General features: G+C 48.5%; 1 protein-coding gene across 7 annotated transcripts in view; it reads right to left on the bottom strand.

Annotated features, from left to right (window-relative positions):
- The window catches only part of POU2F3 (POU class 2 homeobox 3), a 75,394-nt gene that overhangs the window by 19,436 nt on the left and 34,353 nt on the right, over positions 1-21,605 (bottom strand). For 4 of the 7 annotated variants that reach the window (XM_072822370.1, XM_072822371.1, XM_072822369.1 and 1 more), the window contains one exon: positions 407-511. In XM_072822370.1, coding sequence (XP_072678471.1) covers positions 407-511 — 105 coding nt within the window. Of the gene's footprint in view, positions 1-360; positions 512-17,706; positions 17,751-21,605 lie in introns of all 7 variants that reach the window. The other 3 variants (XM_072822373.1, XM_072822372.1, XM_072822374.1) reach the window with 2 other exon arrangements.

The raw sequence follows: 21,605 nt of genomic DNA, 5'->3' as shown, positions 1-21,605 counted from the left end.
GCTTTGATGCAAAAGCTTGAGGGAGGAGAGTGGGCTCACTGGAAACAGAAATGCTCTATATCTGTAGCAGTGGCTGTCATCACAGGGCTCCCCCGAGATGGAGAGATGGCGGGCAGACACCAGCCCCGTAGCTGCTAGGTCCATTGTTTTGGCAAGATTGGCTCCCTTTGTCCCAGAGAGATAGAGGGAGCCCAGCTTCCCTTTCATGAGGTTCTTCTGTAATCTCCACCCCAGGCCTTCATCCCTTTGTCACATTCCCTGCAGGGGGCAAAGGGGGGGGGGGTGTTCAGACTTATCTGGATTCCCTGAGAGCCAGGTCTAGAGGTCAAGCATTTTGCAGAAGGCTTGAATTAAACTCACTGGCCCGCTGGGACTACCGGGCTCCATGGCATGGGCTGGCATTTACCCCAGACATTTGGTTTCCAGGCATCATGGCAGGTCCTTGACTCAGGTGGCATGGCCGATGTGAGAGGCTCTGCTGCAGGGAGTCGCTGAGGTCCTCAGTTTTAATCTGTAAGAGGAGGTAGGAGGACAACATAAGGTCTGGGCTCCCCAGGCAGGCAGATGTGGAGACTTAGAGATGGTCAAGGTGGATGAGGGACTAGGCCAGAGAGTAAAGGGCTAGCTCGGTGCCTACGGGGCCTCCAGCCTGCCTGTGCCATTCAGTCCGGGGCAGCAGGTAAGAGAGGTGAGTTGTGCTCAGGAGTAAGAATCTGGGGGTGCCTGGGTGGCTCAGTGGTTGGCTCACCTTTGGCTCAGGGTCCTGGGATCGAGTCCCACATCAGCCTGTTTTTCCCTCTGCCTATGTCTCTGCCTCTCTCTCTCTCTCTCTCTTTCTCTGTGTGTGTCTCTCATGAATAAATAAATAAAATCTTTAAAAAAAAAAAAAAAAAAAAAAAAGGTGGGCAGCCCGGGTGGCTCAGTGGTTTAGTGCCGCCTTCAGCCCAGGGCGCGATCCTGGAGACCCGGGATCGAATCCCGCGTCGGGCTCCGGGCATGGAGCCTGCTTCTCCCTCTGCCTGTGTCTCTGCCTCTCTCTCTCTCTGTGTCTCTCATGAATAAGTAAGTAAGTAAGTAAATAAATAAAATCCTTAAAAAAAAAAGGAATAACAATCTATAAGTAGGAGGAATTTACTGAGAATGGATCATCCTCTAACACCATTCTGCAGGCTGTGTTGGTACAGACTATAGCTCACCCTTTTTCTCAATAAAATGAGAAAAAAATAAGTTTATTTAATGACTTTACATTTCTTTCAAATTCTGAGATGATGTTCTTTTTTTCTTGGGAGAGATTTAGGATTTCTTTTGCGAAATGATGCTGATCCTAAAAAGTATTTTATTTTATTTTTGTTTATTGGTTTATATTGTTTATTATTATTATTATCATTATTATTATTATTATTATTTTAGTAATCTCTGCACCCAAATATGGGGCTCAAACTCACAACCTGGAGGTCAAGAGTTACATGCTTCTCTGACTGAGCCAGCCAGGCATCCTCTAAATAGTATTTTAAGAACTGCTCACCTCGCAGCCTGCTTGGCTGCCTCAGTCAGTTGAGGGTCTGACTCTTGGTTTGGGTCAGGTCAGGATCTCATGGGTAGTGGGATCAAGCCCCCTGCTGGGCTCTAAATTCAGTGCAGAAACTGCTTGAGATTCTTTCTCTCCCCCTCCCTCTGCTCCTTCCCCTGCTTATACTCCTCTCTCTCAAATTAACACATCTTTAAAAATAAGTAAAAACTCCCCACCTCGTAAAGTGAAACAAAACAAAACAACGTATTGGCAGCCCTTTATCAATCTTCTCCATGCTCTGCTTTTTATTTTTATTTTCCTGGTCCAGAGAATCCCAAAGTCTGGGAGCCAGCTTCCCCTCCATCTCCTCCTCGTTTTCCACAATTATCCATCTCCTGCATGTGGATTACCTCTGCAGCCAGCCCTCTTTGCCCAGTGGCTTTGGTGACAGTGTTTGCCTGTCTCCCTACAGGTGGGGACATGTCTCCCTCATAGTCACTACTGCAGTTGCAGCCCGAGGGGCCTGTGATGGCTTCTAAATCCTTCTAGCCTCTCTCCACCACCTTTGGATGACAGCACCAACCACCCACCTGTGGGTTTCCCAGGTGTCCAAGGGCAGGGCGGGAAGCACTATTTGTGCCCACCCTTCCTCCCACCTAGAGAACAACTAACTACCCTCTGGCAGCTTTTCTTTGGGAAGTCGGTGGGGAGGGGGGAGTCCAATGACTTTGAATTCATAGAATATGACAAAGAACATAGGATCTAGGGGTGCCTTGGTGGCTCAGTTGGTTAAGCATCTGCCTCCAGCTCAGGTCATGATCCGGTCCTGGGATCCAGCCCCACATTGGGCTCCCTGCTTCTCTCTCTCCCTTTGCCTCTCAGCTCCTGCTCTCTCTCTTGCTCTCTTTTTGTCTCAAATAAAAATAAATAAATAAATAAATAAATAAATAAATAAATAAATAAATAAATAAAATATTTTTTAAAAGAGCATAGGATCTAGACCACACCTTTATTTTTTTTAAAAGATTTTTATTTATTTATTCATGAGAGACACAGAGAGAGAGGCAGAGGCACAGGCAGAGGGAGAAGCAGGCTCCACGCAGGGAGCCTGATGTGGGACTCGATCCCAGGTCTCCAGGATCATGCCCTGGACTGAAGGTGGCGCTAAACCACAGAGCCACCTGGGCTGCCCCTAGACCACACCTTTAAAAAGACACTGGGGAGACCCTTTTTTTTTGGGGGGGCGGGAGACCCTTTTGATGGAAATTCTTGACCATGGATGTCCTGCTCAAACCATTTTCTTGGTCTACACTGGGAATGTCACTGACATCCTAGAATCGCTTCTGCCTTAGTTGACCCCAAGTTAAAAATTCAGATGGACAGCTGCATTTACACTTCATTGCTGCAGAGAAGTGGTCTTCGGATCACTAAAGAAAGATTTCCCTTTGGCTGGAGAGCTAGGAAGATCCGAGTGAGTGACGTCAGAGACCAAGAAAAGAGCGAATGTCCTAAATGTGGTGCCTTGCACATAGTGGGGAATTAAGGTGACTTAATTGAATAAAAGGCATAGAGAGAACCCATCTCTCTGCAATCTTCAAGGGAGGTACAGTCAGGAAAACTTTGAACAGGGAGCTAGACCCTGCTTCTAAGTCCTAGCCCCAAGTCTAATTTACTACATAACCTCCAGCAATCATTTCGCCTGTAGGAGACTTGATTTCTCCATCTGTTATGATTCTATACGCTTTTTCCTTCTTCCGGTCCAAAAATGGAATGATAAGTTCCAGTTCCCTAGTGCATTTGGCACACTTGTCTAGTCCACGTTGACATGACGTTCTGAGGTAAAGCGGACCTAAACAGCACCAACAAGCTGTGGTTGCACCAAAATTGGTCAAGAGGGTGCTTCTTTCAGGGACAGCCTTCACAAATCATTCCTTTCCTCTCCCACCTAAAGAGACTTATTCTGGAGCCTTGGAGGCAGAGAGGAGGAAGGGAGAGAGACAAGGAAGTCGCATCGTGGGGGCAGAGAGTTGAGACTTTCTGAAAACTCTCAAGGCATGGCCACCCAGGAGTGATTTCCAAGACAGCCCCATCCCTACCCCCCGGAGTGCCCCTCAGCTCTTCCCACCCACGCTTGGCATCTCCGTCTAAGAAGCTCTGGTGTCCTAGTTCTTCCCCTAGAAATTAGAGTTTTCACATCCTAGATTCCGGGGAAACATTTGTTAGCAGGTTTAAAAAAGCTAGGAATAGATGATAAGACTACTTATTTAAAACCACCACCACCACCACCACCACCACCACCCTTAAGGTTTGCTCTAGGAGATTTGACTTAAGCAAAGCCTTTTGGGGCCAGCCTCCCCTCCCCACATCTCCCTCCTAGGCCCCCCTCCCGCCCCAGCGCATCCCTCACTCCAGTGGGGGGACTAGGTGAGGCAGGATGGAAGAAGGGGGACAGAGGGAGAACAGGGAAGCCAAAGCCAGGCTCCTAGAACCACCGCAGGCGGCCTGGCGCGGCTCCAGCTCAGAGGCAAGTGGCAGGGCTCCTTTATAGACTCATTATGCGCAATGGAGATAAGAAGGTGCAGCTATGACAGAGCTTGAAAACATGTGCTTTGCCTCCAACCTGGGTGCTATCTGTTAGAATCAGTGCCAGGTCTTCCTGCAACACTTAATTTCAGAAGCGAGCGCCATCATAAAAGAAAACGCACCCTTTCATCTGTTTCCTGGATCAATTGCCCTCCAAACTCTTTTAGGGGCACTGCTGGCCTCCCAGTTCTAAATATGATGTGATAGCAGAAAATCCCTTTGGGTGTTCATCTGGGGCGTTCTGACAATCCCCTACCTGCCCCCACCACCACCACCACCATCGCCCCCTGTGTCATCCTCCTGATTTTTGCTTCACCAACATTTTCCTCTTTCATTTTTCCTACTTCATTAGCCTTTGGATAGGGGCTGCTGGCAGTAACCCCCAAAGAAGAGAGTCCACCACAAAGCAAATTAAGAGACACGAAAGGAGATTTCTTTTTCGGGGACAAGTTCTAAAACTTCTGCTTTGCTTGGGAATGGGGGTGGTGGGGATCTCTGCGAGAGAGTTGAAGGGAGGGAAGCACATCCAGCCTCCCCACACACTCCAACGATTCTCTGAGTCCATGGGCTAAGAAACTACGAAATCAAGAAACAAAGTCCTTCCCAAATCAAAAAAAAAAAAAAAAAAAAAAAAGCAATCCCTTTCAGTGCTGTCGAATGGAAAAGATTGGAGCCTTTCCAGGCAACTGGGTGTTGGCTGTGGATCTGGAAGGTGAGATAGAGAGGCTTCTGTTGGAATCCCATTGACTTCTAATGTGAGAACCCGAGGCAAATTGGGTGAAAATCCAATTTCCCCCGTACTCGTGAAAACCCAACCAAACCCACAGCCTGCCTGGAATGGTGAGGACTGTCTCCAGGGTCCCTTTGGGGTGGTTCTTGTCACGCAAATGGAATCTCTCTCCAGGCCCTGCTGGGGTGGACTAATCCCTGGGGACATGGGCCACCGCAGAGGGCTCTGCTCTGTCGCAGCCATTGACCATCCTGTCCTTGTAGCAGACAAGGTTTGTTAGTTCAGGATTTTCTCCACCCACTGCGCTATGTACAGGTATTACCCTGAGTCTTGGGCAGTGACCAGGGAGGTAAAAAGTCATCATGGGTGATTATGTTTTCTAATCCCAATGAACTCCCTGACATCACCTGCTTGAGAAAAGCAGTAGCTTCATTCTGAAAGGAGAGAGCCCCCTCTGAGGAGCCGGGAGCCTTCACACAGTCCTACTTGGCTTCGCCTCCCAGCTGGGGGGCGTAGGGATGCGGATTTACCTTCCCATCTCTCAGAGGCCCAGAGAGCTCCAGAGATGGGTATAAAGTTACATAACAAGACACTGGCAAAGGTCCCTTAAGGGAATGATCCTCCAACTTTCTCCTGGTGCTCTTTTTACAAACAGCACTATAAACTTCCCAGGGGGTAGGAGACAGCAGGGACCATGGGTGGTGGAGAAGGTGGTGTTCTGGCCAGGCCCTACCCGTGGACCTCCTTATGAACCATCTGTTTTGGGGTCACGTGATGGGGCATGGGGGGTGCTGGGGTGCTCATCCTTAGCCCCTCCCATGACATTTTCACATGGCTGTCTTTGGGGGAAATAGCCCAACACTAATGAACAGATCACTGGCGATGAAAACGATCAAAGCTGTTGTCCTGGTTGCATAACTCGTTTGTGGAAAGTGTTTCATAAACATTTCACAAGAAGGAGAATTTCAAAGCGTGAACATCTCCCAACCTGCCTTCAATTACAGGCAAGATTTTTTTTTCTCCCCCCCCCCCTTCTACACTTCTCCTGAGCAGTAAGGAAGAGTTTCTGTTTTGTAACCGATCTATAAAGGGTTGGCAGCGAACACGTTGCTCATGAAAATATCCTAAAAATATATTTCAAGCGGTGGAATGGGACAGGCAGGTAACTCATCTCAATGAGCCAGGCTGAAAGTCCCCCAGGAGATGTTGGCTGCGTTTTCACCTGGGAGACTCTCCTCTTTCTGCGGTTCTTGCTTGTTCCCTGTGAGTCCAAGGCTCCCGCCCCCTTAGGATGCCTCTGGGAAGTACCTGGGGAGAGGGCCTCACCCATTCCCTGGTCTCTAGTCCCACTTATGTCAGACCCGCCTAGATGCACCTTTGCATATGGACACTGGGATCTTCTTCCTGAACCCATCCAAAATTCTAGAAAAGGAAGAGAAGAGCTGGGGTGGGGGTGGGGAGTCCTTGAATAAACCAGTACTTCCTAGGAAGCCGGGGCCACTTGGAGTTGCCACCTCCTGGAAAGAAACTTTTCAAAGAGGCATCCCTGTTTTTCTGGCTTGCACCTACTCTGGAAATGCAACAGGCTTATCAGTCGTGTTATTTAATGCTTTGGCTTCAGTTCTTAAGACATAGCATTGCTAGTGCTGACACATGTGTGAAAAACCCCATCATTTTAAACCCATAAAAGTTTTCTTCTCCCTCTGGCACATAAGTCCATGCATTCAAATTTAATAACTCTGGGAAGGGGCCGTGCCCTCGCTGAGGACGCATTCTCACAAATATTTCTTGGTGGACTCGAGCAGCTTTACACTGCATTCCTTCAGAGCCCTCCCGAGATGCCTGCGAAGCTCCCTTCCTGCTGCTCCCTTCCCTTGGGTTGACGGAAGTGCTCTTTTGTCACCCCGATCCCATTGAATCAGACCCTTCTGGCTCTCCGGTAGCCCACCTGGTGGAGAAGAGCCCAGAGCTACTACTCTCCAGGGAGGAGGCCCACGGAACTGTTGATTTGCCCAGAGAGCTGTTCTGCCCCCAAATAAGTGAAGCTGCAGGAAGTAGGAGGTGCAGTGGGGGAAGAAATGCTGAACATGGTCTCTAAGTCAACCCCAGAGAACGGTTCCTGAGCCCAGTGGCTATTCTTGGGAAGCGTCAGTGAGTGAAAGCAGTTTGCCATCACCCTGGGTTCTTGGGCATACACCTGGGCTGCCTATCATGGACGGACTTTGCTGTTCTTCCCAGAGCAGGGGATGCTTTCTTAAAAAGAAAAAAGAGGGACGTCTGGGTGACTCAGAGGTTGAGCATACCCTGTCTCCTGTCATAACTCAGCAGTGAGTTTTTTTTTTTTAAGATTTTATTTATTTATTCATGAGAGACACACACAGAGAGAGAGGCAGAGACACAGGCAGAGGGAGAAGCAGGCTCCATGCAGGGAGCCCAGTGTGGGACTTGATCCCAGGACCCCGGGATCACGCCCTGAGCCGAAGGCAGACGCTCAACCACTGAGTCACCCAGGTGCCCCAACTCAGCAGTAACCTTAATCCCACTGTTTTCTTATCAAAAGAAAGGCCCCATTCAAAGTTCTCGATTACTGCACCGGGTAAGGTTTATGTCCAGATAAAGCACACATCTACCAGATACGATAACATAACATACTTGGCTCGGGAACCAGCATTCTGTATTTCCTGGATGTGTAGGAATTCACTCTAGGGGTTTGATATTTGCTGTTTCCCTCCCTCAGTACGAGAAAGATAAATGAAGACTGGAAAGAGAAGGTTCAGCCCATACCATGAAATCCCCACCCCAGTGTGTATTTTACTATGGGTTCCAAAGGAAAGTAACAAAAGGAAGGGCAGATGTCCTGCTTGTCCTGGACACACACACGTGCACATGCATGCACACACCCACGCACGCATGCATGCTCATGCACACGGGTGTACACAACGCACCAGCTTGTAGTTGCGAATCACTCCACCCATTAGTTCCAAGAGCTTCAGCTCCAGAGAGAGAACACATAATCTATTTTTTAGCACTTTAGAGACGAAAAAGCACTTTTGAATGTATCATCATTCATTCTTCATGATAAGTTAAGGAGAGAAATAATCTTATCAGATGTTTTTACAGATGTAGAAACAATTAGGAGAATTTATGTAGCGTGCCCACTGCCACACAGCTAGGAGGAGCAGAGCTTAACTTTCTACTTGGGTCTTTTGCTTCCAGACCCCTGCCCCTTCTGTCTACACCACTCTATGAGGCAACCCCATTGGCTCCCCGCCCCCCAGAAATGTGCCTGTGGAGCCCTGCCTCCTCTGTGCGTCCTGCTGTTTTCACATGTGGTGCATGGTTGGTGTAAACATTTCCACCAGGGGAGCCTGGGATTTTTACATGTACGTGGGGCCCCCATAGTTATTGAAAGTAAAGTCTACCACAAATCTAAGTGGGATTGTCCTCGGCCTCTCCTGGATTACTGTCTGTGACCTGGAAGCCTGGCCCTGAAAGTCGGAGCATCGGTTATCAATGAAAGGAAATGGTTTTCCCTAGTAATTTTCATCTTTGAGAACAGTCTTCTAGTAAGGCTGAGGTCCTTGTCTCTTGTACTCCTGCAGGACCCCAAATAAAGTGAGGCACCCCTTGTGGCCCTCTGATGCTGGATCTGCTCTAATAACAGTGGGCTAAGCTGGCCTTCTATGTGGCATGCTAGAAACACAGGCTTTCTGCCCCCATAAAGGTCCCCTTCCTAGGTCAGTTTAGTGCAACAAGCATTTAGTATGCACCCGCTGTATACCCAGGGAAACTAGAAGCACGAAGATGAATAAAGGCCTCCCAGGTGCATTAGGAGACAGCTCACAAGAAGGAACCAGTTGCCATGCGAGGCCTGCGACAATCAGAAGGGTACACAGTGGTGGCATGGAAGGGTTGTCGCTCACCGCTCACTGTGAGCAGGGCAGGGCATAGCTAGGGAAGGGGGAATGCAGTAAGGAAGGCTTCACAGAAAAAAGCCCTTCTGAGCAGCCCTGAATGGCGAAGAAGGGGGCTCACCGGGAGAAGGCGAGGAAGGGCATGCCAGGGAGTGGAAAGAGCTTGTCGGAAGTTGCAGAGGGAGGGGGCAACAAGTGGTTCAGCTGCTGCTGTGTGGGGTGGGGAGAGGGCCCCTGGCCACCCTGCGTGCTTTGCAGAAGTTCAGACTGGACTCTGGGGGTGAAGTGTAACAAGAGTTGAGGCCACGAGCTCTGTTATGCCAACAGCGGTGTGGAATAGGGGTTGGAAGAGGATACAGTGCAAGCAGGGCAACTGGTGAAAAGGGTGTTGAGCGTAGCAGCCCAAGGAAGAACTGGTGAGGAAGCGCCTATGGCCAAAATGTTAAGAACAGAGCCCAGGAGGCAGAACGGACAGATCTGGGGACAAAACAGATATTTCTGGCCCTGAAGCCTTATCCTTTGTAACAAAGGGCTGTTCATTTCAGGAATTCCCTGTTGAGGCTTCAGGGCTGAATGAACCAATCCAGACAACAATCTCAAAGACCACGGACAACCCAAATGCTGGATGATGGAGTGGAGGACCTTTAGAGTTCCAGAAGATGTGCCCTTTCGAGGTCACCCAGTTCCTTCAAGTTTGATTTTTTTGTAAAGCTAATTATTAATTTTAAATGAGAAAAAAATGATGAATAAAAATAGTAAGCACTCGGGATGCCTGGGGGGCTCAGAGGCTGAGCGTCTGCCTTTGGCTCAGGTCATGATCCCAGGGTCCTGGGATCAAGTCCTGCAACAGGCTCCCTGCAGGGAGCCTGCTTCTCCCTCTGCCTATGTCTCTGCCTCTTTCTGTGTATCTCTCATGAAATAAATAAAATCTTAAAAAAAAATAGTAAGCACTCAAAATATCATGTATCCATATAGAACTTTTTGGTTTATGAGGTGTTAAAGTTAGTTGTAGAGTTTCTTTTTTTGCCTGGGGAGAGGAAACTCTTGAGTAGTTTCAGGGCACATGATGTCAATGAGCACACATACAGATGTGGATGTTCCTGGGTGTATGTGTGTGTTCAGCAATAAGTAAAAACTCATCTCCTTGTCTTCTTGCATCTTGAGTCACCGTCTACCAGGAGGCAACCCCTGGGCCTATAGATCTCCCTTAGACCTTTCCGTGATGTCCTACAGCATACAAAGCACTTTCAAACATATAATTTTGATTGATTTTCAGCATATTCCCACGAGATTTTAAAGGCAGGAGATGTTACTCCCATTCTACGGTTGAGGAAAACAAAATTCACGAAAGAGAAGAGATTTATCCCAGTACATGGCTGGCTAGTAGGAGAACTAGGATCTGAACTCAAGTCCTCTGATTTAAAATCTTTTTTTTTTTTTTTTTTAATTTTTATTTATTTATGATAGTCACAGAGAGAGAGAGAGAGAGGCAGAGACACAGGCAGAGGGAGAAGCAGGCTCCATGCACCGGGAGCCTGACGTGGGATTCGATCCCGGGTCTCCAGGATCGCGCCCTGGGCCAAAGGCAGGCGCTAAACCACTGCGCCACCCAGGGATCCCCCTCTGATTTAAAATCTAACACATCTTTCAAATCCCTAGGATTTCTCTCCCTCCCACATTGGCAAATTTTCATTCTCAAAATCTATCCCTTACAGCTCCAAAGACTTTTATTTCAGTTTGGGGTAGATATTGATTGGTTTCATTTTGAATAGGGACCTTGCTAAAGGTATTATATATATCTCTACTTTCCCTTGAAGAGTACCTGAAAGATAATTTAGTGAATGACTCAAGTCATAATTGTAAACTCCTTTTAAAAGCAATCATGCCCTCGGGGGTACAAAGTGTTTGGCCTCTGTTGGCCAGAGCACTAAATGGCCCCCAATTGCTTTTTTTTCTTTTACTTTTTTTTTTTCTTTTTTGCAGTTCTGGTTTTTAAACTCCTTTCTCACACCAGATTTTTATCTGCTACTGTTGGTATGCTTGCTTCTAGCAGCCCCTATTTCAGCTCAAATTTGCAGCTTTCATTTGCTAAGGGCTGGAAAAACCAGATCATTAAGCTCATTACAACTGTTTCTAAAATAAAAGTTGAAGGCTCTGAGATTTTACTTCCTTCTTATTCTTGGGCTTCAGGCTCTCTGGATAAGTGAGGCACTACTGTAGCTCCATGCAGCTCTCTTTCACATCGGGCTCACCCTCTGGTTCAATTTGTATGGAGTACCTATCTATGCTGTTACCCTTATTAGCCTGGGTTAGGGTTCCAGGGGCAAAGGTTGGCCAAACTCCCACAATTGACAGTGCATGCTAAATTTTCTAAGGCTGGGGAGCACTTACTGAACTTCTTATGAAAACGTTGAGTGACTTTGAGTCAAGGGATTCTCCAACCATCTATCTATTTTCCTACCTAGAAAAGGGAGATAATCTCTGATTCTTACCTGGGTCTCAAGGACTCAGGCTAAATGTCTGTAAATTATATCCCAGGGAAGGTTTTCCTTGCTTCTGTCATCAAACAACATGAAGATTATGATACCTGGGAGATCTATCTTACTTGCTACGGCCTGCCCAGCAGAGCATGATGCCTGCTACTTAGTAAGTGCTTATTAGATCCACAGGGGATTAATGCACAAATGCTTCCGACAATCCTAGAATACAGGAGACTGGGTCTCAGAGAAGTCAAATATTTCCCGAAGGTCATACAGCCAGGAAGAGGCAGGGAAAGAATGTGAACCTAGGTCTGGATCCAGAGTCAACCCTTTCTACTATATCACACTGACTCAAAAAGCCATGCTAGTCTAGGCTGATTTCCCTTTCTTATAGGGTTCCTTGAAATGAGGATCAGGGGATGCCTGGGTGGCTCAGCGGTTGAGCACCTGCCTTCTGCTCAGGGTGTGATCCTGAGGTCCAGGACCGAGTCCCACATCAGGCCCCTTGCAGGGGGCCTGCTTCTCCCTCTACCTATGTCTCTGCCTCTCTCTCTGTGTCTCTCATGAATAAATAAATAAAATCTTAAAAAAAAAAGATGATCAGGTGAATGCTGTAATTATTGCATGTATACATGTATTGTATGTATGCTTGATACATGTGTATATATATTATCCCTGGAGGTCAAGATGGGGTCATATGGTTGAGATAGGGTTAATTCACAAGCCACTGTCATCTAGGAGGGACATCTCTGATGGCATGCCATAGGACTCTGCACACGGTCCAGTCTTGCTAAGAATGTTATCAGTAAATTGCATGAAGGTGTAGCATGCATACTTCATAAATTTCTGTATGAGGAATAGGTCTACCTAGTACTATGCCCAAAGATAGCAAGATTTTTTTAAAAAGCTTAAAAATATGGAAAGATAGGAAGAAAGTAGTAAGATAAAAATGCAAATGTAAAAATCCTTGACTTAGAATATGAAAATTAACTCTACAAGTTGAGGCAACAGTTAATATTTTAAAATACTTGAGAGACATTAATAACTTTTAGGAGCATGTAAGTTGACTGTGTGATATAATTATCTTTTAAAACAATCTGTAGGCTAGGTTGTACTAACGGAAGTAGAACATCTAGGGAGGTTCCCCTGTTTGATCCTGTAAGTTCCATGAAGATAGGCCTACTACAGCCTTATCTGGGCTTGGATCGACTATAATCAGGGCATTACACAGATATAGCACATGCTTAATAAAAATTCGTTGAATGAGTAAATGGATGAGCAAATGAACAAGAGATCCCACTGTGCTCTGGCCTAACCAGATGTCATCTGACAATTAAACGTTGCACACCTATGGAGATTACACTTAAAGAGGGTGATTGGTAGACCAAAATATATGCATATAAAGGCATCAAGGCACGTAGGAGTTCAAAGAGGTCATCGGAGCACCATAAAAAAAAAAAAGGCAAAAACAAAAAAAACTTGAAATGATCTAATGTCCATCAGAAGGATAATAAAAAAGTAAAATTACACTGGAACCATAGAATGTTACGTGGTCATTAAAAAAATCATATAACCAAATATATTGCCATGAAGCAATCTATAAATCCTATTTTTATAAAGATTTTGTTTATTTATTCATGAGAGACACAGAGAGAGAAAGGCAGAGACACAGGCAGAGGGAGAAGCCAGCTCCTCGCAGGGAGCCCTGTGGGGGGCTCGATCCCCAGACCCAGGATCATGCCCTGAGCTGAAGGCAGATGCTCAACCACTGAGCCACTCAGGTGAGCCTAAAAATCCTATTTTTAAGTTTAAAAAGAAAGTGGCAGAAAAATACGCACAGTATAATTTATGAAAATGTATATACGTATATATGCATCTTTAAAAACCCACAAATATTTATACATGTCCATTTGAACCCATGTCCATACAAGTGCAGAGAGAAAATTTATCTAGATATATATCCACACACCAGTAAATAGGAGTTACTTCTGGGAAGAGGGCTGAGATGGGGCAGGGATCAAAAGTCTTCCAGAAGATATTCATGTATTATGTAATTGCTTTAAGTAAAGCAGTCGGAAACCTGATGTGTGGAATCATTTGGGGAAACCTGGATGTCTACATGTAAAGGGGAAGATTTCAGGGTGACAGTTCTTCTTAACTCTTGAGCAGCTGTCAGGTGAAGGGGAAGGACTCAGGTCCTGGAAATGAGGCAAGCAGAGTGACAACTCCAGAGATGGTGACAATGGGGAGTTGATCGGGGTCTAACAAGAAAAAAAAATGGCCTAACAATGGCATTTGCTCAACCCTAGAGGAGGCTGTATTTTGGGTCTTGAGGCCAAAATCCCTGGGTGACTTTTGGCAGACACATGGGAACAAGGGCCATCTGACTGGGGTGTGAGATCATTTCATTACATACGATTGATGTTTTAACACCAAAGAAAGAAGCAAAATCTCAAATGGAAAAAATTGAATAAAATTATATAAAAATTTGTTCTGTTTTCTTCTTTTGAAATGTCACTGCAGACAGTGAAAGCTTAGTTGTAAGATGTTATATTATGAATGAGCGTATTGACATACAGGGTAGAAGGGAGGGGGGAAAGCCTTTGTGCAGACAGCAGAGGTCTGCGGAGCCCTTCTGGGAACAGGGGACCTTTGATCTAAGGGATCCTTCGGCCCTGAGGATCTGTGAGTCTTTGACTCTAGAGTTAGAGATTTAATCCAAATTTGCTGATGAAAAATAGTCACAGTAATATCAGGTGTCATTGGATATCTCTGCCCCCACTGTTTCCATGAACTGGCCAGGAGAGGGCAGTCCCAGGAGAGCCACATGACCCCCCCAGGGGTGTTTGTTAAGGGGCCCTGATCTGGCTTAGGCTACATGGCTTGGCGCGGAGGCCCAATCTCAAAGCCTTTTAAACACTGGGTTGGCCTGGGTGGTTCAGCAGTTGAGCATCTGCCTTTGACTCAGGGAGTGATCCCAGAGTGCCGGGATCGAATCCCACATCGGGGTCCCCACATGGAGCCTGCTTCTCCCTCTGCCTACATCTCTGCCTCTCTGTGTCTCTCATGAATAAATAAATAAAATCTATAAATAAATAAATAATAATAAAAACACACTGGGTTGGTCAGAGTCCTCTATGCAGACCCTCCCTAGACGGGAGGCCCTAGCACCCAACAACCACTGAGCCTCAGCCAACGGCTCCTGGGGCCCAGCCAGCAAGTGGAGGAGTTAGGAAATATTTACTCGACTGGACTGGATGGAGCCCATGACATACTCTATTTGCATAAACCCAACAAGCTCACCTCCCTGGGGAAAGGGGTGAGTTTTTGTGGATCACTTGCTGAGAAAAAAAGGACAGGGAGCAGAGCATCACGAAGAACAGAAGGCCCTGAAAAGCAGAGAGACATAGGGGTTCATGGCACCCGGGAGAGAGGGATGTGTGGATAGTCGGCAGACAGGTTCATGCCAACTATCCCTCCATCCATTTAATAAGAAATGCTTGCTGAATGTCCACTCTGTGCCAGGCACTGCTCTACTGTAATAAGTAAAATACGGTCCCTTCCCTCAAATCGCTCACAGTCTGGTCTGGAAGGCAGATCCACGCATAGTAAAAGCTTGTCAAGATACAGAAGGTGGAGGGGAGGGTCCCAGGGGGCGGGGGGCGGCCTGGAGAAGGAGACATTTGAGCTGAGTCTGGAAAGATGAATGAGAGGCTGCCGGGGTGGGGGGGGGCGGTGAAAGCCAGTGCCAAGGGTCACTCAAAACAGAGCTGAGATGCCTGCACAGTCCTGTGTCTCCCTACCTTCAAGACCCCTCCATCATCTCAAAGAGGATTCTCCTGGATTCTTATGAGCACCCTGGCAGTACTTAGAAGCCCTTGGGATCTGGGAATGAGGGAACCTGACAGCCTCTTGTGAGGTTGGACCCTCCAGATCCTGTTCCCTCTGAGGCCTGCCTGAACATTCCCTGAGGACACTGGGCCCTTGCAGAGCTGACACGTCGTGAGCAAAGTCCAAACCCCAGGTCCTGTTGTTCTCACTTTGCCTTATGCCAGAAAAGTGTCTGTCCCTCTCAGGCCCCTTGGGCAAGGCCAAGCAAGCTCTGGGAAGTATCCTGCTCGCCAGGAAGCTGCCCTCTGTGCTGCCAGGCTGAGTGTAAGGGGGAGTACCAAGTCCTCAGAGAGGAAGTTGTTCTGGTTCATGTCAGAGAGGAACTCCTTGCCCTTTTGCAGCTGCATTGCTTCCCCTTCCAGACAGAGTGGTTCTGGCCTGGTGGCTCTTGCCCTGGCAACTTGATCACTCTTCTCTTTGAGGGTCCCAGCCCAGAACCAGGGGCACAGAAGCACCCCACCACTGCCCCCTGCAGAAATTGACGTTTACCCCCAGGGACCAGGTCTCCCAATGTTTCCAGGCCTCATTTACCAGCTACACAAGGAGTCTGCGAAACCTACTTCTGAGTCCTCAGAGGAGCCCAGACACAGAGATGGGGTAAAATTTAAAAAGTTTGTCTTGTTAGGATCACACACTTTCTATGAGAGATGTCATGAGGGGGGAAAAGCAAGATTAACATATAAGACACTTTAAGCAAATACTATAGATGATGTTTGGTTCCAACTGGCTGTAGAAGGGTGTTTTTCATTATTTGAAAAGATGCAGTCTAGGGGCGTCGGTTAAACATCTGACTTTGGCTCAGGTCATGATCTCTGGGTCCTGGGATTGAGCCCCAGGTGGGGCTCCCATCTCAGCAGGGAGGCTGCTTTTTTCTCTCTCTCCCTCTGCCCTTCCCCCATTCAAATAAATACAACCTTTAAGTTAAAAGAAAATTCAGTCTAACACCCCTTAAATAGGCTCTCTTGGTGCAGAAAAATATAGTTTACATAACTTTGACTTATGTACATTTGGGAACCATTGTCTTAGGTATAGTGAGACCTGCCTGTGTTTACCTGGCACACATCGACTCTGGCATCTTTTTCTTATTATTACTCTAATAACGGGCTAAGTCAGGTACCAGGGCTCAGGTAAGAATCCTCGGAGGAAGGTCAGCAGTTGTGGGAATCTGAACAGAACTGCCACCTGGAACCCGGGCCTCCAGACCAATGTGATGGCGACAGCACCAATAACTGATGTGTATCCAGTTTACTGTGGCCCAGATACTTTACATTCAAAATCTCATTGAATCCTCCTCCTAACAATGCTATAAGGTTCGTGCTATTATCTCCCCCCATTTTATAGAGGCACAAACTGAGGCTGAGGGTGAAGTGACCAGATGACACACGGCCCGTTGGTAGAGCCAAAATTCGAACGCAGGTCTGTGCGATGCCAGAGCTGGACCTCTGACCCGCACACAGTCATCTGGAAGCCTCAGCCCAGGGACACCCTGCGGCAGTCCATGTCAACGAATTCTGGACGCCAGCGCAGGAGAGGAGCCGCCAAGAAACAAAAGCAAACCAGGATGTGAACCAAGGAGCCTTGGAGGTTGCGAGCCAAGGGCATTTTAGTGGCCACATGGGTCGGGGGGTGGTCTTGACATGTGAGGTGAAGCCAAGCAGCAGAGGTCCAGGGGGCTGTGGGAGCAGGTGGGGGGGGCAGCTGCGATTTGCAGAACAAGGTGGATCTGGAGACAGCAGACCCGCACTGAACAGAGTGCCCGTCAGCACGGAGACACAGAATAAAGGTCAGCTGAATACAGCCCGGCTCTACCACTGAACTGCAAGTCACTTTACCATTTTAGGGAACTGAACAGGTACACAGGAACGCCTCCCGAGCCCTGGGAGCGGCCTTTGAAGCCATTCTTGGGCTGGACCAGGAGAAGGAAGTTTGAGATGGAAAAAGTGTATTTTCAGCTGCAGCTGCAAGTCTGGGAGAAGTAATCTCCTGGTTACTAGAGCTGCCTTGACAGCCCTCTGACCGGGGGGCAGAGAGAAAGCCAGGTCCCACCCCCTGCCCTGCAGGCCTATACACAGGCGAACACTCCTCTCCCTGCACCCTTCTCACGCACAGGCCCGGGGAGGTGCTCCTCGTGGGGCCAGGGGAACCCTCTGGGTGGGAACCCTTCTTCACCCCACCCTTCACCTGGCAACCTTCCCTGAGCCTGCAGATGCTATCTCTGCCACCCCAGCTGCCAAGCCGTGGCTGTGAGAGGTCTGCAGCAGCCGGTATGAGTGAGAAGGCTCTGGAAATGTGGAAAAGTACTGTACGGATGTCAGATGAGGGGCTCTGGGTAACGTGAGGTCACGTCTCACTTGCAGGATCTCTCTCTCTCTCTCTCTCTCCAGCAGCCTGGTATGGTGGAGAGGCAGACAGGCCTATTGTGTATCTGAGCTCCACCTCGGGTAACTTACTTAACCTGAGTGATCGTTTCCCTAGCTATCTAATGGGAATAATAACGCTCACCTCACCAGGCTGTTGTAAGAATTAAGTAATAGTGAATGAGATATAACTCTACGTAAAGTGCCTGGCACATTCCATCATCCTCGGCTTGAATCCTACCTCCGAGCAAGCTCCTTGACCTTTCTGAGACTCGGTTTCCCCATCTGTAAAATGAAGAGCACAAAAGCGACTGCTCTGGATTGCTGCCAGGTTGCGATGAGATACTAGATCTGAAGGCCTCAGCGCAGTGTGCTCATTGAGCCGAGAGCTCAGTGAATGGTACTAGCTCCTTCTGCGACTGGGGCCAAATCCAGCTTCCCTTTCAACACGGCTGCTCCAAAAAGACTCCTGCGTGAGAGCGGGGAGGAGCTGGCCCTTCACCGGAGTCTGCGTCCACCAAAGGCAACTCACTGAAATCTCCGAGGAAGGTCCACCTCTGTATCCCTGCAGAATCAGAAAGAGGGTTTGGATGCCGGCCACTTCGCGTCGCGTCCTCACTGCCTCTCCATCCCGCACAGGCACACAGAGGAAGAGTCCATCTCCACGCCCCATCTAGGTCCTTCCATGCACTTGGGCAGTGCTAGGGACAGTGCCCCAGAGGGGCTTTGTGGTGGTGGTGGCGGCGCAATCTGGTAAACCAGGGTGTAGTAGGGCCACGCCTCCTGAGCACCCACAGCGGCTCCCGCCCCCGACCGCTCCCCACTGCCCGGCTCTCAACAAGCTGGGTCCGTCCAACCCCGGGGCTGATGCCCAGGGCCACAAACACAAAACAGCTGACATCCAAGCTTCGGGCCGAAGAGCCAAGCCTGGCTGGCAAAGGAAGATAAATTCCCACCTCTTCGAAAGCAAAGACACTTGTCAACTGCTTCCCATCCAAGCCTGGGGTGGCTGGGGGCTTAGCTTGGGAGCTCAGGGAGCTCAGAACAGATTACCATTCTAGTAGCATCTGCAGCTCATCTAAACTGGTGCGAGCCCGGCTCGGCAGCCACACAGGGAGAGGAGAGGACGGGAAAATTATGGGTTCTCGTTCATCAGAAAGTAATAGGAGCTAATGTTTATTGGTCGATTACCGTATGTCACAGACTCTTCTGAGTTATGTATCGTAGCTGTAATTAGCCCTTGCGCCATGCCCAGGAAGGAGACACTCTCCCTGTTCTCCGCTTCCGATGAGGAACAGGAGGCACCGCACAGTCGGCTCTACCCTGCTGCCTGCTGCTCCCAGACCAGCAGGGCCGTGGGGTCTGGCGCACCTGGCTTTCAACTCGCCTCTGGATGGCGGTGTGATTGTGGGAAGATTCTTTACTCACTCAGTGCCTCGGTTTCCTTATCCATAGACCTGGAAGGGTCCCAAGTGCCTCGCAGGGTTGCCAGAGTATTGCCTGGAATAACGGATACTACTCGGCATCATAATAGCAGCTCGTAATTTTGCATTTTGCACTCGGTGCCTGCACACAGGCAGGGTCCAGTAAATATGATTGTTGTTATATTATCTTCACCGCCAGCAGTAGGGAATCCCTCTGGAGAAAGGAGTCATGCAATCTCACCTGTTCCCTCCTGTCTGAGAAATTAATTCTGCTGCACATCTACGTAGGCATCCTCCCTCATTGGATAGCAAGCACGTTCTCCGAGGGCAGAGGCTGCGTGTGCTCTTTCTGGGGTGCCTCCTTCCAGTGCCGGGGAGCCTCTGTTTTTTCCACTACCTTGTGTTTCTACGTGGAAGGACCACGGCCCCGGGTAAATCTTGCTCTCCTGGTGGGAGTGACCTATCTGCCTGGTGGGTCTAGACCAGCTGTCCTCACTGGCGATGAAGGCCAACCTGGAAATTGTTTTCCGAATTGTGTGGGGTGGTTTTTCTGCTTAATTGAGAGGCATGATTTGCATTTACTGGGCAGAGGGCAGGCATTCTAGACACCCTGCAATGCAGAAGTCTCCCAAACAAGCCCGTAATTATGTCCCATGCAACTTTCATACAACTTCTTTTTTTTTGTTGTTTGTTTTTGGTTTTGGTTCCCTGACCTAGAACTTTTATACAACTTTCAAAAGCTACCCCCAGATGTTTGTGTCAGTAGGTAGCCTGCCTATAATCATGAGAGCCTAGAAGCCAATTCATTTTTTTTCTTAATACGAGCACCAAGTGCCCTTTTGCATACTTTTAACAGGCTCTGGTTTTTTTCCAGGGATGCTTCTTTGTGTAAATTGAGGAAAGATTTTCTCTTATTTTTTGGACCTTTATGGAGAGTTCACATTTTAGAAAAGCATGGCTTTTGGGCTGCCAAGAGAACATACCATTATCAGTCTGTATTGGTGTGTGTCACATGGGCATTAGCATCCTACTGGCTCCTTTAACCTTCCAGGGGAGGAAGCCCAAGGATTTGCTTGCTGAAATAGATATTATTTTATTTTAAATTCCTTTTTTCATTCTCTTATTCAAATCAGAGCATCCTGTTGATGTTTATTTATGTTTTCTACAAATTCCATTCTAGGAGATTAAAGGGGCTTTACAGAATCCTTGTTACAAGGGACACTGGGTCTGATAAGGCTGAGAACCACAGTTTTAGAAGGAAGTGGGTGTGTGGGGGTTGGTCCCTTCTGGTCCCTCTTTTCAGACCTGCCTGTTGGCTAGGAGGGTACTTTAAGGTCCACCTGTGCCTGGTGGTTGTATTTAATTCTGAAGCCCTCTGTGGCCCCGCATCAAAGCCCTGTCGCCAGCACAGTTCTGCGAGGCTCCGGTATCTGCTTTTCAATTGCTTTGGCACCTCAGAGGGGACAAAAGGAGGGACGTTCTGTATCAACAGTTTAGGTTGGGCAAAATGTGGTTTGCTAGCTCCTCATCTTCTTCTGTCTCTTAGGCTGCCCACCCCCCATAATCCTGTCTCTACTTGGAAGCGTAGAACCGGAAGCCGGGTGGCCCACAGAGGGAAACAAATCTCAGGGGACCGACAGTCTTGCCATCCTTAGCTCCCAACCCCTGGGGATCTCACAGGGAGATCTCAGAGCCTCCCTCTGGCTCATTTCCCTTCCCTGGCTGTGCCTGGCAATGCGTGCCTGCCAGGCTTTCTGAGACTCGTGGAACCAGCCCCAATGGCACTAATATTACAATGCAGGGGACCCTCCCTTTCCTCTACTGCATTCCCCCCACCCCCCCACCCCCCGGCTGGGAGCTCCTGTGGGCAGGGCCCATGTTCTAGTCCCCTCTGACTCCTTACTCCCCAGCCAAGTACAGGTCTACAGTACAACATGGTTGAACTTGGTCAATCATTTCCTGCTCTTGCCTTCTCAGCTGCTCTGATGCTGGCTCTCCTGTGGCTGCCCCCTGCATGCCCCGGGGAGAGGGCTCACTCCGCCATCCCTGCAGACACTCACTTGCCAGCTCGAGAGCCTGGTCTGGCCAGGCCTGTGCTCCCTTCACGGGCCTCCCTGGAGAAGGTGCTCCATCATTCTGGACCCTCAGACACCTTCCCTTAGGCTGAATTTGGTTGATTTATAGAGAAGATGCCCCAGTGAGCCAATTAAACACTACAAACCAACACACATTGGGAGCAGCCAAGAGAACCATGGCGGTTCATGCTCAGGAAACCAGCGAAGGAAATCCCATCCAAGTTAAAGCTAAACGCTCTATGGGGGCACGCTGGGGTAACTGCTCTTGGCTAGCTGGCTTGGGAGAGTCAGATCTTGGTGCAGGTGAGATGAGAAAGCTGTCAAGCCTAGCGCTGAGAGAAAACCCCACATCACTGATTCTCAGCTTTGATGGCAAAACTCCTAGGGACCAGGACACCTGCCAACTTGCTGCCGATATCCTTCTGGCCTCAGAGAACTTTTGGAATCTTCTGGCAAGATAGCACTCACCAACATACGTGGCAACATTGCTCTGATCCGTCTGGCAGAAGTTCGTGGCCCGGGGAGCGAGCGATTCAGAACAGCTCAAGGCTCCCCAGGTGTGCACCTGTCACTGTGGACTCTCTAAGCACCCCCGAAGCCGATCCTACCTTCCAGCATCCTTCTGAAGCTTGCTGTTGGTC

This window comes from Canis lupus, chromosome 3 (genome assembly GCF_048164855.1).
Source record: "Canis lupus baileyi chromosome 3, mCanLup2.hap1, whole genome shotgun sequence".
NCBI lineage: Eukaryota > Metazoa > Chordata > Mammalia > Carnivora > Canidae > Canis > Canis lupus.
This window is presented reverse-complemented; position numbering and strand designations above follow the sequence as displayed.